The following is a 20,042-nucleotide window of genomic DNA, read 5'->3' as shown; positions in this document are numbered from 1 at the left end:
CACTCAACCGATTCCATGAGTGTCTTTGAGAAATGTACTCATCAGATGCTATAAAGAAGCAGCACTCATTAGTCACATTTTTTCAAATTAGAGCCATGACCTAAAAGTTAATTATCTTTCTTATGTTAATTCTATTAACTTCACACTTGCTCCACTAATACATGAAAAGCTTAATATATAGTATGAGCAGCTGCTTATTTCTCTCAATCTGTTTGTCAAGGCAAAAAAAAAAAAAGTTGGTTTTTAAGTAAGCACAGTCCAGTGGTTGGAACTCTTAACGTGCAGTCACAATGCCACCTAGTGGCTATAGAGATTAACTATTAAAAATGCTGTTCATTATGGAACAAACACAGAAATTTCCCTTTTATTAAAGATTTGCTCTTACTTGGAAACCTTATTGATTCCAAAAGCCACTTGTTGGTTAAGAGATGCGATGATTTTGTCCTTCTTTTTAATCTGCATTTGGTTTTCTTGCCACCGAAAAGTCACTGTTTTCAACTGTCTTTTGAAATCCTGATCAATGAAAAATATTATTTCACAGTTAATTCTGTTCAAGTCACCAGAAATGGAAAGCAAAAAAACAAACAAACAAAAAAAAAAACCTGGGTCCTTATTTATTTATTTTTTGAGACACAGTCTCATTATGTGGCCCCCAGAAGAGTACCCTGGCATCACAGCTCACAGCAACCTCAAATTCTTGGGCTTAAGCGATTCTCTTGCCTCAGCCTGCCAAGTAGCTGGGACTACAGGCGCCCACCACAACACCCGGCTATTTTTTTGTTATAGCTGTCATCATTGTTGTTTGGCAGGCCCAGGCCGGGTTCAAGCCCGCCAGGCCAGTGTATATGGATGGCACCCTAGCTGCTGAGCTACAGGTGCCGAGCCCAAACAGGGTCCTTTTAAAAAATAAAATGCCATTAAGTTTAACATTTTTAAAACTTCTCTCTTCCCTTAGATCTAATGACAGACATACTTACTTCACACTGATAGTGCAATTTATAAAGCTGCCGCTGACGAGCAAGCCTTTCCTTTTCTGTTTCTCCGTAGTCTGCAGCCACCTTGCCAGATGAGCCCTATTGAGCAAATGGAATATACATGTTCTTTATTTTTCTCTCAAAAAAATAATCACTGATATTTTGATTATTTAAAAGGGATTTACTTTTGCTATCTTACTCCTCTTCATGTTTTTTGCCTCAACTCAACTATCACTGTTTGTTTAGATAAACCCACCTCACCTGCATTACAGCATTCACTAAACAATACCAGCTGCTGCTGCTACTGGCTAACACTAACTGCATGCTTACTAGTTTTAAGCATTTTTTGATAATGTTTATCATAAGAACTGTATCAGGAAGGCATGCATTATTCCCATTTTAGAAAGGATAAAATCAGTAACTTGCTCACATTCACATGGTTAAGTAAAGAAGACTGGATTCTAATATAGGTTAAGTCTTAATTGCCCAAGCACTGTATCATCTCAGTTTAATGTTTAATTTACCCACTAGATTTTAAATACTATACTAAGAGAGACCATGTCTAAGTATTGCTCTTGACACACTGCAGGTGTTAAATGCTTTTGAATAAATGAACGAACAAACATTTTTTGAAAGGTATGTGACACTTTGATTCTATTTTTGAGTTCTCATAATTCTTATGGCTACTGAATGAAAACCAGAGGTGCCATCTTTAAACTTTGGTGTGACATCCAAAGATAAGAATGTCACCTCAGTTAAAATGTACATATTCTAACTGAAAAAGAGGAAAAAAGGTATAGCAATTACATAAATATTGTTCTACCAGCTAGAGAATCATTTGTATTAACAGTATCCTTAAGACAATGAATAATCCTACATACTATGTACCATTATATTTAAACCACAGAACAGATTCACTGAATGCTCATGAGTGGGTAAAATAAGCCATTTAAAAAAAATCATTTGCTTTGTCTAATGAAGTGTTCTACTGAGCAGTTAAGTCTTGTTTATACATATGTATGCTTCTTCTTATACAGGAACCTCATTCTACAGTGACTACTACCAGGAATGGAACCAGAAAAAATTGTTAGATGTTAATTTTTTTTGTAGACATTACACAGTAGCAATTAGATTTAATTCAATAAAATGAAAGTAGCTTTGTTTTACAAAACTATTTTTCTCATGGCATTTAATCCAGTGAGATTATGCCAGTTTTTTTTTCTTGTGGTATTCAAACACCCTTTGCAAGAAATCCATCTATAATCAACTTTGCCCCATATTTAAAGCAAGAAATGATTTGAGGGCCAAAGTGAAGTTTCCAGCTCCTGGGAGTTTCTTCTTCTTCTATTTTCTTTCATATATTCCCTCAGACCTCCTTTCCTGTTTTTTACTTTCTCCTCACAAACAAAACATAAACCACTAGGTTTCTCGAAGACTCATGCTGTTCCAAGAATCACAGGGAAAAAACAAGTTAACAATAGTATCTGAAAGAAGGAAAGGAAAGATGTACTTTCTCCGACCAGGCTCACCTGTTCTATCATGTCCAGAATATGCAGTTCATCCAGGCTGTAGAACTTGTCTTCTGTTGCAGAATCCTCTTGAACATCACTTGCATCATCTTTTATAAATCCACTGACTGAATGTGGATTTGCTTGTTCGTTCTTCAAATGTTCTTCCTTTTCTGCCATATATGGGCTAGAGTGGAGACACAATCAATGTGATCATTTTTAATTGTATAGTGCTTTTTACCTAAGCTATTGTTTCCCAATTAGAATTGTACTAGTCTCATGAGATGTTCAGCATTAGAAACTCAAAGAATGTTTGGACAGTGCTTTCTTTTGAAGATTCACATCAGCACATTTGAGATAGCAATCAATCAAGGTACTTATTTAATTCTGTTCAGCTCAGTGTTTTCAAAAGTTATGAAACTATAGCATTCATTTTTCAAATTATAACCATTAATATCAGTTACTTTGAGAAACAGTACTTTGAGAAATATTATTGGCATGCATTTCCACATCTGCTATATTATTTTACCATCATAACATTATTTTTCCCCCCACAATTTTCTTGACAAGTAGGTTGATTTAATCAATTTCAGTGCTTAGGTCCAATGCACAATTTAAATAGAAGGTTGAAAATAGCAACACAAGGTAACCTGTAAAATGGAAAGTTTCTTTCGTAACAGGGCTTTTTAAAAAACTGTAGTAATAACATTGATTTCAGTAAATGAACTACTAACAGGGACCACTTAAACAAATGAAAATACTGTACATACATAGAAAAGGTACAATAAAAATGCAATGTAAGATTAAAAATTGGTATACCTGTCTAGGGCCATGAATGGAGCTTACAGGACTGAATGATTATGCATGAGTAAGTAATGAGTGAATGTGAAAGCCTGGGACATTACCATACATGACCATAAACTTTATAAACATCGTAAACTTAGGCTGCACTCAATTTGTCTTAAAAATAACGTAAATGCACTATGATGTTTGGTGGCTCTGTAACTAGGTGATAGGAATTTGTGATAAGAGTTTTTCAGCTCCATTATTATTTTATGGAACCACCATCATATGCATTCCGTCACCGACAGAAACATTGTTAGGTAGTAAGTAGCAAATAACTATACAATAATAGCACTGGAACAATACAGGAAAACATTCATATTTCTAAGAGATGCAAACTAAAGGAAGAAGTAAAATTATAATAATGCCTGGGATTGAAAGCACTTCAAGAAGGAACAAGTTGTCAAAGGAAGCATGAAACGTGAAAAACAGAGATAACTGTTGAATCAGGATGACAGGTGTATGTGTGTGTGTGTATATATATACTTATATATGTATATATATTATCTTTATTTGGGGGTATATTTGAAAACCTAATTTAAAAACAAAGTTCCTTGGGAGATCTGATCACCATCCAGATTTGGATCTACAATGATTGATAACACTGTTTCACCTTTATTAATTTATTTTCATGGCATTTAGACACAGCCTGAAAAAAAATTGCTGCTTCAGTGGCTCAACTTGTTGCCAAGTGAAAACACATCTTGGATGATTAACTATTTCACAAACCAAGTAGACCATGTCCATAAACAATTATAAAATATCAACTACAATAGCTTTAAAGTTAACAAATACATTCCTGCTGCCATTTTAAAGACATCCTATGTCCTCTGACTTCTCTAAAGTTATTAATATTCAGTTAAACTTTTTGGTGGGAAAAATGATCACTTCATTGGACTGTCTCCCCCCTTCCTTCATCTATCATACTGTCTTCCATCATGCACAATACATCTCACAGTGATCCTGTGATGCTAAAATGTTTCCATTAAAGGATTAAAATTCATGGGACACAACTACAAGAGGGACTCTACCTAACAAATTCAAAAATTGTGACCTGATTGTTTGTACCCTCATAATAACCTGAAGTTTAAAAAAATGATTAAAATTCACTGTCAACAACAGGGTTTTTTTAAAAACCCTCAGGTTAAATTAAAAAACAAAACAAAACAAATCAAACCCAACTTTTTGGTAAATGGTGAGTGGGATATAATAATGATTTGTCCTTTAAAGTTAAGTCTAATTCTAGATTTGGCTAACTATAATATAGACTATATTTTAAAGGATTTTAAACTAGACACAAGTTAGTTCTTGAATGAAGCAGTTAGCATCAGATGACTCTTGAGCAGCCTTATAAAAAAATGTAAGAGATTCTATTCTTCCAAAACAAATGATAAATTAACTTTTTGTAATGTCCTGTTAAAAAATGGGGACTTATTATGACAGAGGACTGTCCTTTCTTCTCTTAGCAAGAACACTTTCCAAAGAAAGGCTGTGTCATATTGGTAAAGTATATTTTGAAAATACTAAAAAGAAAAAAGTTAAAAATTAAAATAAAGTATACTTACACTTCGTCTTCTTTTGAGTCCTTATTCTGAAAAACAGCATCAAGAATTAGTAATCTATATTAACTATGTCAATAAACATAGTGATATGACTGCATGTAGGTCACTGTTTCTCAAATTTTTTTTATCACAATCATAGTAATACATCTTATATGATGATGTTGTATGTACTTATACGTATATACATATATATTTACACACATCAGTATAAAACTGAAATATAACTTCCCTGAAATAAATCTTATTCATATGTGATGAATGTTAGTATTTTTTATTCCTATTTATTTTATTTTTATTTTTTAAATGGTGGCTGTGACCCACTACATTGATTTGATAATCTACTACTAAGTTTTGAAACATAATTTGAAAATCACCCGTTCTGGTATGCATCAGGATAGATGTACATACCCATTTAATTCCTACACTATATACAAGGGTTCTTGGATATGTACATATAAGAAATCACAGTGATATATATTTTAAGAATCTTATAGAAAAAGAAGTATTAAGGAGATCACAGTTGGGAGAAAATCTTAAAAAGCCCCAAATGCTATGTTTATTAAATAAAGCTATAAGGACAACATATCAAGTAAAAGTAATATTGGTAACTTCAACACAAATTAAAGTTAAGAATATCACAGTATCAATTTCTACCATCTCCTGCTTACAAGAAACTTCAGAGTCTCCTTCTCCAGAGATACAGTGCTTCACAAATTTGTTTGCTTTCTAATCTGTATACCAAGAGGATTTTTGTGTTTCAGTGTCTCATCTTCTGCTCAACGTCCAGTGACAATATGATTCTATAATTTAGAATTACTGACTTCTGACTTGGTTCCAGTGTACTTGAATACCTGAGTTGGAAAGACTTTTGGTTGTTCATAATGAACGTAATGTAGTATAGTTGATTATTTCCCAAACTCCTTTTTGGCTCACCCCAAGATAACCTTATACCAATGCATGTACCTGCCTCTCATCAAGGCATCTCTACAACTTCCCTCCTAAAGTTAGAGAGGACACTCAATTTGAGGGCTGGATTTACTTCCTGTCATGTTTATGTTTTCCCAAGGCTTCATCACAAAAGCCTTCAATTCTTTTGCCTACACAACCCTGTGGGTAGGGAGGGAGGATTTAATTAACCCTCAAAAGAGTTATTTGTTTGGATATCTTAGATAATAAATAAATACTAAATTCCTAACTGAAGAAAGAGATCACATAGAGTAGCTACAAGTTCCTGTTCATACTAGTTAGAAGTTGTCTTACTGCCCCTTGCATTTGCTACATAAATCTTCCTTTTTCTTTATACTCCTCCAGAGAGTCCCTAAGGTATTTTTAGGATGATTGTTTGGTTGACATTTGCAAAACAAATAATGAACATCATTTCATGCCAGGAGACTTTGTCATCACTCTGTATATAAGCAAAGTTCTAAATGCTATAATTTTTCAAGAAAACTACTGATTAGAGAATTAGGTTGACTTCACTTTTGTAGCTGATTGCTTATGCTACAACCTGACCATTCTTTGCACCTATAATAATATTAATTATTTGGAAAGGAATTATTTCATATGCATAAATTTTAGCATTTTTTAAGGTCCTAATTTAAAATTTAGGACAAAGATACAAGATATACCATCTGTTTACTAATGTCCAAATTTTAAATTGATAAAATTATTATATTTTTCAAAAGTATCTCAATTTCAGTTAATAAAATAAATTCAAAAAAATCTTAGATTGTTAAAGAAACAAAAAGTCCTAGATATTTGCTAACATTCAATAAGAAATTTATAATGTTACTAGTCACAAATTTTTGAGTGAGTAGTAGTTATGTTTATTTAGTTGTGTTTGCTGTGATGTAGAAATGAAACATTCCATTTAACTAAAATTGGAAATTTAAGCATTATCATATTTTGGAAATAATACTTTGGAAATAAAGAACAGATGCATTATATACCCTTGGTATTTAGCTTTGAGGTTTAGCAGCTGTGAATTTACTTGGTAAGCTTTATGTGGTATTAGACTTGGGACTTACTAATATTTTGACAAAATTAAAAATATCACTACCATAATGGACGAGGTTATATTCTATCGGGTAAGAATTTTTATACTATACTATACTATACTAAAATCTTGATACTCATGTCTTTAATAAACAAAATCTAACTTTTAAAATAAATAATGAACGAAATTATAAGTTATAATAAAAGATAGTTATGATAAATATGAAAATAATAACATTATTATCAGATTAGGAGTATACATTTTCTTTATTTTGCTTCTGACTTATACGTATTTTATAAATTCATCTTCATTACCTTAAGTTTCATTAATAATTAAAATTTGTGCACACTTTCAAATGACTAATAACATAAGCTCACCATATTGTAGTTGTGGAAATATTCTCATTCAGTTTATATCAAGATTTTAAATATGTTTTTCAGGTCAAAATATTAACACTGTTTCATCTTAGAGTTTTCAGAGTATAGTAGTTAACTGTGTGCTTAATTATAAAAGTTTCCTGGATTTCCCTTTTAGTTTTTCCAATAATTAAGAGACTTGTTGCTAAAACTGCTACAGATAGTTACTTGTTCATTTTCCAACTGTCAAAAATCAAAGAAGAGGAAGGAAGGGAGTTTGTACTTATGCCATAAGGAAGTTTGTGCTTATGCCATTTTTTGTACATTACTGCATTGTTGGCACACTCTCAGACATAAAGAAAGTCAAGGTTTCTTAAGGTTTTAAAAATGCTTCTAACCATCTTAATAGAGATATGATAGAAACAAGCTATTCTTAAGACCATTTTTAAGATGGGGAGTAGGCAGAGATTGATTCAGTAACCTAGTTTATTTATTTGTATGTGAAATGTGTAAATTGTAATTTACGAAAGTAAAGTATGGTATACTATTTTAATCATTCAAGATATAACATAAGTAGACTTCTCTATAATCATATATCCAATAAGCTATTAAATCTCTACGTTAATGTTTATTTGGACTAATTTAAATTCTTATAATGAATTCACATACCTGTATTGAACTCATGTTCATAATCAGACATCCTTCTATTATAATTCTATTATAATGTTAATGTAGTCTCTTACCCTTTTATTCTTTGTCTTTTTCTTTTTCTTTGCTTTACTCTTAACCTAGTAGGTAAGAAATATATCATTTGTTTAATATGCAAGTCAAAGTACATAATAAATTATTTTGCAAAATATGTTTCCTCTAACCATTAAGATCTTTTCTCTCCTAATATTTTGGATAGTATTTCTGTCTACAGTCTATGAAACAAATTTTCATTTTAATTATTTTTATTTTAATGTTAGTCTTTTGCCTTTGAAAAATCACTGATGGAAAGGAACACATAAGGTCAGTAAGCAGGCTACTGATAAAAACTGTGATCATAGATGCTCACTGGCACATGGGCATGAGTAACAAAGAAGGAAAGCAGTTTTTAAAAAGCAACATATTCATGTCTAGAGATAAGATTAAGCTTCAGAAGAATTCAGTGACTATAAATGTCACCACTTATGTGTAAAGAAATATAATAGAGATTCTATCCTGCATAATTAAATTTGACCTCTCTGCAAATAGGAGTGAAATACCCCTTTCCGTTTTTTTCTCTTTATTTTTTTTCCCACCATACTTTCTTCTATTTCCTACTACCCTCCTACATCTACTTCCATTAGTCAGGATAAAGACATTTTTTCAGAAATCTAGCATAGTACTTGGTACATAAGTATTCAATAAATCTTGGAAAAATAAATGGTTATGGAAGGAAATACTGGGGAAAGAACCATTCCAATTCAGGCTCTGTGTGAACAGTATGATAAATACAAGTTAAGATCATCTGGGATATTTAAGCACATGCAAGAAAATAAAGGCCTAGAATAAATTCTGCTAATTGAAACATTAATGAGAGCTTATACTTCCTGGAGATCTTTAAGAGATTCTGTTGAAGATTCACTGGGTATTGAAGATATATCTTTATTCAGTTCTGCAAACTGTATTTCAGAGTTTGATTTCACATTTATATTGTACTCCATGAGAGGCGGACTTAGTTCTTCTTCCTCATTCTGTAACTCTTCTATTTCAATACCTAAATATTAAAGACAAAATTCTCAAAATCTAGATGGAACAATTTTAGCGTCTTATCAGTATTATAAATACTTTTGCCAAACCCCCCAGAAACAGAACTATTAATAGAAGACATCTTACTTTTTTTAATTACTAGGTAAAAATGCAGTGTCCATTTATCAACTACAAATAATAGGTACATAGAGCCTGTAACCAATCAGCGTAAACCTGAATACTATGATACCTTACTGGTATCTTGAGTAGATTCTAGATACTAGATACTCTAGAACTTACACGTAAGTTTTTGAGTGTCCTGACACTGCCTATTAATACTGCAACTGGTATTATTTTAAGACATTAATTTCAAACATAAAGAAGAAAAAGTTACAAGATCCACTTTCTACTTTTTCATAAGAAAAGTATCAATCCCCTATTATGTGACATTTTCTTTGACACCACAGTCCTTAATATTGCCCCCAAAACTCAGTCTCAAAACATGTGGACTTTGTCTGACTGGTCACAGATAATCCAACATTCAATTTCAAACGAACCCACAGGATTATTTTCTTAGGTACAATTTTAACTGCAGAATAGGAACTATGTTAAAAAACAATAGCACAAAAATGGAAAATAGAAAAATAGTATCTCACCACCTAGCAAAAAAGTATGTATTTATAAACAACAGACAATCAACCAGATAAAGTTACATGTGCTAAAAAGACCATATGAGTGGATAGGCATTTTTGTCTGCTAAAGTGTTCTCTAAGTAAAAAGTTAGAAGATTGTTCCTGGGTTAACCCTGGAGCACATGTACTAAGTCAGAGGTACGGTAAGAATCACTCTAGATTCAACTGGCCAGTAGTAATTTGGTCACGTGATTTTCTGAGCTTTTAATGAACAGTTATAGTTTATCATATAGTTTATCTGACCAAGTAAAAACCCCATAGGTAACCTTAGGTATCCCAAGTTAGAAAATCACTAAAGAATTTTTATTTTAAAATATACTTACGCTGACTGCCTGTTATTGATTGTAGAGCAATTCCTATGGTACATAAAAGAAAAAACTTAGATGCATAATCGCAAATACAACCAACAAATGTCTGACTGGAATTAAGAAAAGCCAGAAGCCTTTTACCCTACACCAACTGATTCTATAAATAAACTGTAAAAATAACCAGCTTTGCTCACCAACAGTTTAACAAGGCACAATCTTAAGACTAATACATAAATATTACAAACCTATGACTAGAGGAAGATGTAAACAATAACTTGATAGTTCGTAACAGATAAATCCTAGAACATAAGCAGTTTAAGCCACAGAGCAAATTCTTACTTTTTACAGTCCAAGGCCATGAAATAATAATCAGTTATAAAAGAAATCTCCATTGAAAATTTGAGCCACTTTTTCATCTTAATTACCCAGAATATCACTTCTTCTTTGTTCACTAATATATACTGAAACCTACAATGTACATCAGACTGCGTTAGCCTGCAGAGAGTGAATGGTTAAAAAAAAAAAAAAAAAAAAAAGACAAGCCTCATGAAAATTTAGTGGGATGTTAATAAAACATCAGACACACAAATAAAAACTGCAACAGTATTGGTTGAAGAAAGAGATGTAAGATGCCTCTAATTAAAGGGACTTGACCAGTAAGTTTTTTAGGATACCTGAATAAGAACTGCTTACTAATTTAATGCCTTGAATTAAATCAGTACTCAAGGCTCTTTCTCAAATATTACCTTATTTCACATGATTTTTTGTTTTAGAGAACTGAGATTGGGTCATAGCAGTTACCTCTGGGGGGGGGGGATATCTGGACTGTTTTCAACAATTATTAGAAACCTGGGAAGTGGTACATTTAAACAGCATCAGTGGTCATCAGTTGCTCTATAGGCTGTTAATAATTTGGAACCAGGAAAAGTCACCCTGAACAACATAGCAAAGATTTCAGTGATGTTGACATGCCTTGAATTCTTATGTTCTAGAAAAGAGCTAAGAAGTGATCCTGGGATATAAGAGAGAAGGTCTGAAGTCTTCCTCATATCAACAGATCGGGAATGGCCACTGCTCAATGTGGATACACAATGTTATCTGATTTTTTGAATCATCCACAGTCATCAGATAGCTGCTAAAATTTTGAACAAAACATCAAGATTCCGCTAGAAAAGAGCAAAAGGATATCCTCTGCCTCTAAAAGGGCATCCCTGACACCACATACTACCTATATTTCAAGGTTTTAGGCATCCCTAATTTTGAAGTGATAGAACTCTTCTAATTAAAAATCTTCAATGATTTTCTTCTGAAAATGAAAACTCTTTATGTTTTTTAAAGGAAAAAAAACCTTTTGAGTATCCTCTCAAAGGACACTCAAACTTTAACTCTCTTAATCGCAGAAGTGCCAATTTTTTTAGTATAATATTTAAGTTTTATATCTTAACGCTTGTTTTCCTCTGAAACAATCTTCCCCATCTTCTTTACTTGGCTAACTTCTATATATTATTTAAGAATCTTTATTCTATTCCTCAGTAAACTTTTTTAGACCCCCTTAAACTAGGAATTCCCTCTAGTATTCTGGAAACATCTCTGGTAGTATAATTTCTGTTACCTTCTTTTTTTTTTCTGTCTGCTACCTTCTTGATGAAGCTATTTCTGCTAAATAGGTATGCTCCCTGAATCTAGTGTCCTTGGCACTGCACCTGGAGCAGAGCAGTCAGTGAAGATTTATTGGCCGAAGTAAATAATTATTCAGTACCTTGTTGATAGCAGGATAACATCCTCTGTATGATTTCTGGTACTGGTATGCCTAAGTAGATGGATAGCTGATGGTAATCAAGGGAGATATTCTCAATGGGATTCTCCTTCACTTTGTCAATATCCTCTTGCTTCATCCCAAGGCGCAGAAGAATATCTGAAACTTTTTGCCAAATTGACTTGAATTGTGACTCGGTGAGACCATTCATCAAAATCTCACTAAGGAGAATATCCCTGTATTTGCACAGCCTCAGGATGTCTGCAGACTTAGAGAGATCAGAAGACGGTGGTTCCATATTCCAGCCTTTCTTGGGTGCAGGGAACACATTCAAATGTTTTATGAGAGCTAACAGGAGACATAAGTCAAACTGTTTGGACTGTGGTAGCTCCTTATTTGGGGGATAAAGCAGATGCCATGATCCACCCAAAGGATGATTGGTCCAAAGATGGTTGTAGTAGGATTCCAGCACATTCTTGTGTATAAGCAGCTCTTTTTTCAAAAGAAGGGGTGGCATAGCCTCATCAAATATTTGCCGGACAATGTCAGTACCAGAAATAATAATTATATGAAGCAGATGATAGAAATAATTATAATCAAGTTTGAAGATAGGCATTTCATCTGAAAGGAATTTTGAGAAGTCAAGATATTCCACATTAATGCTCTTTTTCCATGTAGTCTCTTATATTACACCCTAAGTTCCTATAGGGGAATTATTCCAAATGAATAAAGTACAGTTTAGAGCTCTGCCACAGCCAGTGCTCTACAAGCATGCAGCTTTCTGTAAAATTGTCAAAAAATACAGACCAAAACAGTACATTCTCAAGCAAAAGTAATCACAAATACTAATCACCACAAAAGCATTTTAGCCATCCATGGTTTTATTCAAGTAAACGAGCTTTGGTAACCAAATGGTGTCACAGTATTAGGTCTTTGAAAATTCTGAAATTTGCTAAGAATAGTAACTGCCAATGTTTAATATACTTTACTTAAATAATTATACATTATCCTAATCAGTATTGTCTAAGAGAACATTTTCTGATAAAAATATTTTATAGCTGCTCTATCCACTATTCACTGACCACTGGAAATGTTGCTTGTATGGCTAAGGAACTGAGCTTTAAATTTTATTTAACTTTAATTAATTTAAATTTAAATAGACACATGCAGGCAGTTACTAAGTTATAAATATTTGATTTGCATATGACTTGAACTTATGAACAGAGGCCATTACAGGTAAGAGGTAAGTTACCTTTGTAACTTACATACAAATTCAACTTAAGAACAAACCTTTAGAACCTGTCTCGTTTGTAACCCAGGGACTACATATATACCTAGTAGCTACTATATTACCTCAGATCTATAACAAGAAACAAAGGGATCTCACCTCTTGCTACTCAGGTCTGTGTAGTCCACAAACCAGCAGCATCAAACACCCACCTGAAAGTCTATTAAAACACAGAATCCCAGGCCCCATTCCAGACCTACTGAATTGGCACTTGCATTTTATTTTATTATTTATTATTATTATTATTTTTTTTTGAGAGACAGAGTCTCACTTTGTCGCCCTTGGTAGAGTACAGTGGCGTTACAGCTCACAGCAACCTCCAGCTCTTGGGCTTAGGCGATTCTCTTGCCTCAGCCTCCTGAGTAGCTGGGATTATAGGCACCCGCCATAATTTCCAGCTATTTTTTTGTTGCAATTTGGCCAGGCCACCTTCAAACCCGCTACCCTTAGTATATGGAGCTGGCGCCCTACTCACTGAGCCACAGGCACAGCCAGGCACTTGAATTTTAACAATATCACCAAACATTTCAAATGCAAATAATGTTTGAAAAGCAGTAATCTAATAAGCCTCAAGTTCTTACCCCTTCAACAAATAAATAAATGATTAAGTATGCATTTCATCAATGAAATGGCATAAGACATGAGACTGAATTATTTGGTATTTTTCTGGTTTGGTAATCCTTCCAAATAAACAAAGAAGACTGAGGTGAATTAGAAAGGAGCAATAATCTAAAATAGGATGGTATTTGGTTTTTGTATGAACATCAAAATATTTGTCATAAAATGTAGCTTTATTATTTTATCCTTTATGATTCTATGTTTCAAGAGATTTTTTAAATTAATATTTCTGCGTGGAATACTTGACATACATTGTGGAGGCAAATGAAGTTAAAAAGGAATGACTCAGGGAGCTTTGTCTGTGTTGTCAAACGTGAAACAAGCTGGCATTAATTGCCTCATGCAAAAAGGGCTGCTACCAAACTATTCTTCCATAGGCCCAGGGAACCATAAGGTCTGTAAGTACTGGGTGGTACACTTTCTAGCACACTCCTAAACAGCAGGTACTAAGTTTAGACTACTTGGCCCTAAGCCCAAAATGTTTATTCCTTCCATGTAAAGCTACTCTCATGGTTGCTCTATTAAGATGGAATGTGAGGGAAGAGGAGTTGAGGAAACCTCTGTCGGAGCACAATCTCACTATTCAGGTCAGGGCTATGCACCAGACCTAGCATGCCAAGGTAATATGAGATTAATACACCTCTATCGTTTCTGAGTGCTTGCCTATTCCAACTATTGCTTGATGGTATAAACATAAGCCCAGTGAATTGTTCATGGCATGATAATTTATAGATGAAATGAAAAATTTTTACATACTTTTTAATAGGAGGCATATAAAAATAAAATAATACCTTTTGTATTAAATTTTAAACTGATCTTCGGTCTTATATCAGTATCAGTTATTTTCAGAGACATCAACTTTTTATAACTACAAGTGGAAAAAAATTAAGTTAGATAATTATCAAATAATACCAAAGGCAGGCAAGATTTCTGGTATAAGCACGACTAAGTGATTATTTTCATCTTCTACTCCTAGAAATAATTCAAAAAGGAGAAAAATAAATGAACAAACAAAAACCATCAACAACAAGAATCCAACATTGTCATTTTCATTGGTTTTAACAGTAAAGTAGTTATTGCTAGATTTGATACAAAAGAATCACATGAAAAGCTCACTGGCAAGAAGGCTGTGTAGTAGCAGGGAAAAAAAAAAAGAAAGCTTTGTATTATATTAAAAAGAAAAGAAAAAGACAGCAAACCTGAAACTCCTTCTTGGCCATCTCATTTACAAAATTTTTTTTTTGTTGTTGTTAATATTTATTCCAAGAAAAATCAAATCATTAAATATCTAGTAACTAAAAAAAATAAACTGGTATATATCAATAAAAATAATTAGAATAACCAGAAGGAAGAAATGGCAAAATTTATTAAAGATATTAAGCACTGGGTAAATGTTGCCATTGAACAGATGAAAAAACGTGTGGCTTGGCTTTGAAATGAACCTTGTCATAGGAAAAAAAAATTTGTAATAAGAATTCCGTAACACAATACAAATATTGGGCAACAACACTAGAATGTAAGTTTAAGGAAGACAAAGATTTTGGTGATGGTTACTTTAGTTTGGTGGTGGTTATTAACTGATTTTTAAATCTAATACCACTACAATACTGTCAACTAGGCACTACATTGGAAAAATTTAAAACTCTAACAATATGAAGGACTGGCAAAAATACTGAATAAAAGGAAACCTCCTATACTGCTGGTAGAGAGTATAAATTAGTAAAACCACTGTGGAAAAGAGTTGAGCAAAATATAATAAAGTTGAAGATATGCATAGATGGCCTAGCAATTCCACTCCTAGGCATATATATTCTAGAAACTTTTCTGTACACATACACCTGGAAATGTGTAAGAATGTCTCTTACAATATTGTGATAAGTCTGAAATTGGAAATAAATATCAATGGTAGAATGATCAAAAGAGTGTAGCAAAATGGTAAAAAGCAAAAGCAATAAAATGAATGAAATACGACTATAATAGTTAAGAATGAATCATACAAATATGCTGCATAGTTTAAAAATGCATAAAAATAAATGTTTCCATTTATATGAAGCTCAAAACAAAAAACACTACACTTTTAAGTAATGATATATCATGGAATTTATAAAATATGTACAAGTAAAACACATGAAAATAATAGCACAAAAGAAAAAAGAAACAGAAATATGTCATCACAAAGTTCTTACACCTATACACATGCTGTGGTATATTATTATTCAAAACTGGATGAGTTAAAAATGTGTACAGTAACTCCTCAAGTAACCACTAGGGAAAAAGGTAAAACTAATAAACCAAACCAGATAATAAAAACCAGAGCACAGGGAAAATTGATAAAACAGGAAAACAGTAGATTTAAACTCAACCACATAAATAATTATAGCAAACTTATATGGAATTAAAAACTCCAATTTAAAGGCAGAGATTGTCAGATTGTATACAAAAATAGTAAGACCTATGCCAACTTTAAAAATCTCTCCTTAAATTCAAAGACATAGGTAGGCTGAAATGGATGCAAAAGGATGTGCCATGAAAACACTAACCAAAAGAAAGCTGGAGCATGTGTATCAGACAAAAGATCCATGATCCATGATCAAACAGGATGTTATATAAGGATAAGGTGTCAAATCATTAAGAAAAAAAGATAATAATCCTAAATGTCTATGTATCTTTTCATAAAAGAGTTTCAAAATACACAAATAGACAACAGACAAAGATAAAATATGAATAACAAACTTTAACTTTGACTTTCAGGAATTGATAGAAAAAGTAAATAATCAATAATTCTAAGTGATAATCATATAGAAAAGTGACACAAAACTATAAACTAACTTCATCAAATGTATGTACTCCACTCAACAAGAGCAGAAACAGATTTGTTTTACATATAAATAGAACATTCATCAAGATATACAATGTTATAGGTCATAAAATAAATCTCCATGTATCTTAAAAGACTATAATGCTAGAAGACATATTCTGTGACCACAAGGGAATTAAACTAAGAATCAGTTTATTATTTTTTATTATTTTAATCAGTTTATTATCAGTGTCTAGAAAGATAAGCTGAAATATCCACAAACGTTCGGCAATTAAACAACAAACTCCTAAATAGTCCATGGTAAAAACACATGCGCACACACGCCTAGAAAACATTTTGAATAGAATAAAAATAGTAATAATAAAAAAACGCTACATATCAAAATGTATGGAACACAGCTATAACACTGCTTAATGTGGTAACAGTCTGTAAAGAACAAAGGTCTCAAATCAATCATCAAAACTTTTACTTCAAGAAAATCAGAAAAGCAATCCAAAGCAAGTAGAAGCAAGGAAATTACAAGGAGCAGAAATCAATAAAATTAAAAATAGAAAATTATTAGAGAAAAGTCAATAAAATCAAAAGTGATTATTTGAAAAGATCAATAAAACCAATAAACCTATAGCCAGAATGGTCAATAGAAAAAGAAAAAAGATACAAAATTAACAACCTTAGGAATGAAAAATGTGACATCATTAATGAGGCCAGGTCTTTGGCTGAAAGAATCAGAAAACAGAAGAGGAACCATGGCCACCAAAGACAATGAGCAAGTTTCAGAAGTGAAAGAGTCAGAAGAGATCCCCAGATTCTTTCTAGCCACATGTCTGACTGACCACTAAACTACACACATGTAGAACAAACTAAAAGCAGCTCAGGTAAAGGCAAAAGATCTGAACTAAGAAAGACGTGTACTAAGACTGGAACCACAACCTGAAAAAGAGTACAAATTCACATCCTGCCAAGTTAATGTCCTGTCAGAATAAAAGTAATACTACCAATAGAGGAATAATAGGATTCAGAATCTCTACATCTATGATCTATTTAATAAGTACCATCTACATGCCAGGCATTATGCTATGTGCTGAGAACATAAGAGAAAGTAAGACAAAATTCTGGCCCTCATAACGGGTATAGTCAAATGGAGGTATAGAAGAACTCCAAAGGTGACCACTCCCTACACTGTCCACCTTCTAAAGTTGACCTAATTTTCATAGACCAGACATGTACTAAATGGAAGACTGACTTCTATATATATTGACCACCTCTGTTAAGTTGTATCTTGACCACTTGGAATGAAATCACAATATTAATTTACCCTTTATAACTTGACCAGTTGGGTCCGTGCTATACCAAGAGATAGAAAGTATGGCCTTTGACCCTTAGTTCTATTATTTTTTCTTTAGTATAAGTTCTTTTTTCATATTTTATTATTATCACACGTTGGACTAGGCCTAAAGTCCTACTATTTATCAAGTATTGTGGAAGACTTTTTTCAATGTTAAAGACTAGTTTGAATTATAGGTATATCCTACAATTACTGAAAAAGTTACAGTTAATTGAGACACTAAGGCCCAAAGAAAGAACTCAAAGAGTGACACTGAAGGAAAAGGTTGATTTTCTACATTTTATGCAAAGCCGTGGCCAAAGAAAGATGGCAGAACATTTTGATGTTAGCAAGACCACAGTTAGCGACATCAAAAAATGTAAACCTGAGTACTTGGAAGAAAAGCAGAGACCCACAGTGGAAAAGGAGGAAAATTTCCCCTGATAAAGTTCATGAAGCCATCTTAAGCTGGTTCAAACAAATGAGGGCAGTTGGGCGGTGCCTGTGGCTCAAAGAGTAGGGCGCTGGCCCCATATGCTGGAGGTGGCGGGTTCAAACCCAGCCCCAGCCAAAAACTGCAAAAAAAAATGAGGGCAGTTAATGCCTACATCTCTGGGCTGATGATCCAAGAAAAGCTGCTGAAAAATTTGCACAGGAATTCAGGGTGGCAGATTTCCAGCAGCAAGTGGTTACCTTAAGGAATTTAGACTATGACACAAGATCTCCCAGAAAGTCTTATGTGGTGAATCCAGTGAAGTTCTAGGAGAAGTTGTGAAGAGTTCATCAAAAAGTTCCCAGCCTTTGCCAGAGGCTTCGAAGATGATACCATCTTGAACGCTGATAAGTGCAAACTCTTTGTCAAGGCAATGCCTGACAGGAGCCTCATGAAAGGTGAAAATATAAGAGTGGAAAACTTTCCAAAGAACGATTCACAGTTCTGCTTTGTGCTAGCTCAACTAGAGAGAAACTAAATGCCTTGGTGATTGGTAAATCAGCAAAGCCACTTGTATTCAAGAATCTGAAGACCCAAGACCTGCCACTTGGAAATTGAACAGATGCAAATGGATAACTAGTCCCTCATTTTAGGACTGGGTAAAGGGTATCCACCAAGGAATGAAGAAAAAGAAATGGTCTATTCTACTCACAGTAGACAACTGTGCCTGTCACCTGCAAGTGAATCATCTCGACAAACTGAACACTGCAATTTCTGCCTCCAAACACAACCTCAAAATTCCAACTTCTTCACCAAGGCATCAACTAAAACATTTAAAAAGCACTACTAAATCCAGCTCCTACACTGGGTCATTACTAAAACACAAACCTGGGTAGTCTGCCTGTGAAAGCAACTTCATCTGCCCTATTAGCTAACACTCTAGATGCTGCCTTCTCAGCATCAGTTCTACTTGGCATAAAGTTCAGCCAGGTATGACACAGAATTGTTTCAGGAAAGTTAGATTTGTCAGAACCTTAGAGTATGATGTTTTGGCCCCATCAGACAGTCCATCTCCCATGGCAGACTTTGAAGGAGTAGATTTTGAAGGTTTTATTGCAATGAATGATAAGATATCAACTTGTGATAAACCTGACCCAGAAACAATTTTCTAAGTGATAAATGAATGAAGTACAGACCAGAATACAAGTACAGTATGAAGCAGCTGATGAAGAGAAAGAAGCAAGTGAGGATGACATAGTAATTTAAGACACTCCAAAAGAAGAGGATGTCAGGGATCTGATAATACAGCCGAAGTCATCTGCTATGGAAAAATGCCCAGGTATGCTGAGTAGTGTAGTTAGCGTTGAGTGTTTTCTCCACTTATGTTTGTAATAAGAAACAGACCAAGACTGACTCTTAAACCACAAGAAAACAATAAATGTAGATTTTATATGATACTGTATGATTTTACTATGTTTTGATTATATATGATTTTATATAATATTCTCTAATGACATCTGTACAAGGAGTAGTAGTACATGTACCTATCAGTATAGTAAGCCTAATTTCTTACGTTGATCACCTGCATATGTTGACCTGTTTGTTACAACTCCTTAGGTGACCACCTTATAGAGGTTCTGGTATACAGCCAAGAAAGTATTAGAATAGTTAGTAGATGTTTTGACAGAAGTAGAAGGAATACATGATAGAAACACCCACTCTACTGTAGGGCCTTCCAAAAGTTTTAACTAGGCAAAGCCAAAGGAGCAGAGTATTCCAGGTGCCTGGAGGTAAAACAGTAATACAGTTTTACCTCCATGTAAAAACCTGCACACTGAAGAAACTAAAAGAAG

General features: G+C 33.4%; 1 protein-coding gene across 1 annotated transcript in view; it reads right to left on the bottom strand.

The window, feature by feature from the left end:
* The window catches only part of DZIP3 (DAZ interacting zinc finger protein 3), an 81,191-nt gene that overhangs the window by 27,711 nt on the left and 33,438 nt on the right, over nt 1-20,042 (bottom strand). Inside the window, exons 12-20 of the mRNA XM_012810377.2 lie at nt 14,406-14,482; nt 11,712-12,329; nt 9,968-10,000; nt 8,811-8,980; nt 7,983-8,027; nt 4,891-4,916; nt 2,504-2,669; nt 978-1,073; nt 386-513 (exon numbers count right to left, since the gene is read on the bottom strand). Coding sequence (XP_012665831.1) covers nt 386-513; nt 978-1,073; nt 2,504-2,669; nt 4,891-4,916; nt 7,983-8,027; nt 8,811-8,980; nt 9,968-10,000; nt 11,712-12,329; nt 14,406-14,482 — 1,359 coding nt within the window. The remainder of the gene's footprint in view (nt 1-385; nt 514-977; nt 1,074-2,503; nt 2,670-4,890; nt 4,917-7,982; nt 8,028-8,810; nt 8,981-9,967; nt 10,001-11,711; nt 12,330-14,405; nt 14,483-20,042) is intronic.

This window comes from Otolemur garnettii, unplaced genomic scaffold, assembly GCF_000181295.1.
Source record: "Otolemur garnettii isolate 467f Iridium unplaced genomic scaffold, OtoGar3 scaffold00131, whole genome shotgun sequence".
NCBI lineage: Eukaryota > Metazoa > Chordata > Mammalia > Primates > Galagidae > Otolemur > Otolemur garnettii.
The sequence above is the reverse complement of the archived record's forward strand: the minus strand, read 5'-3'. Positions and strand labels throughout refer to the sequence as shown.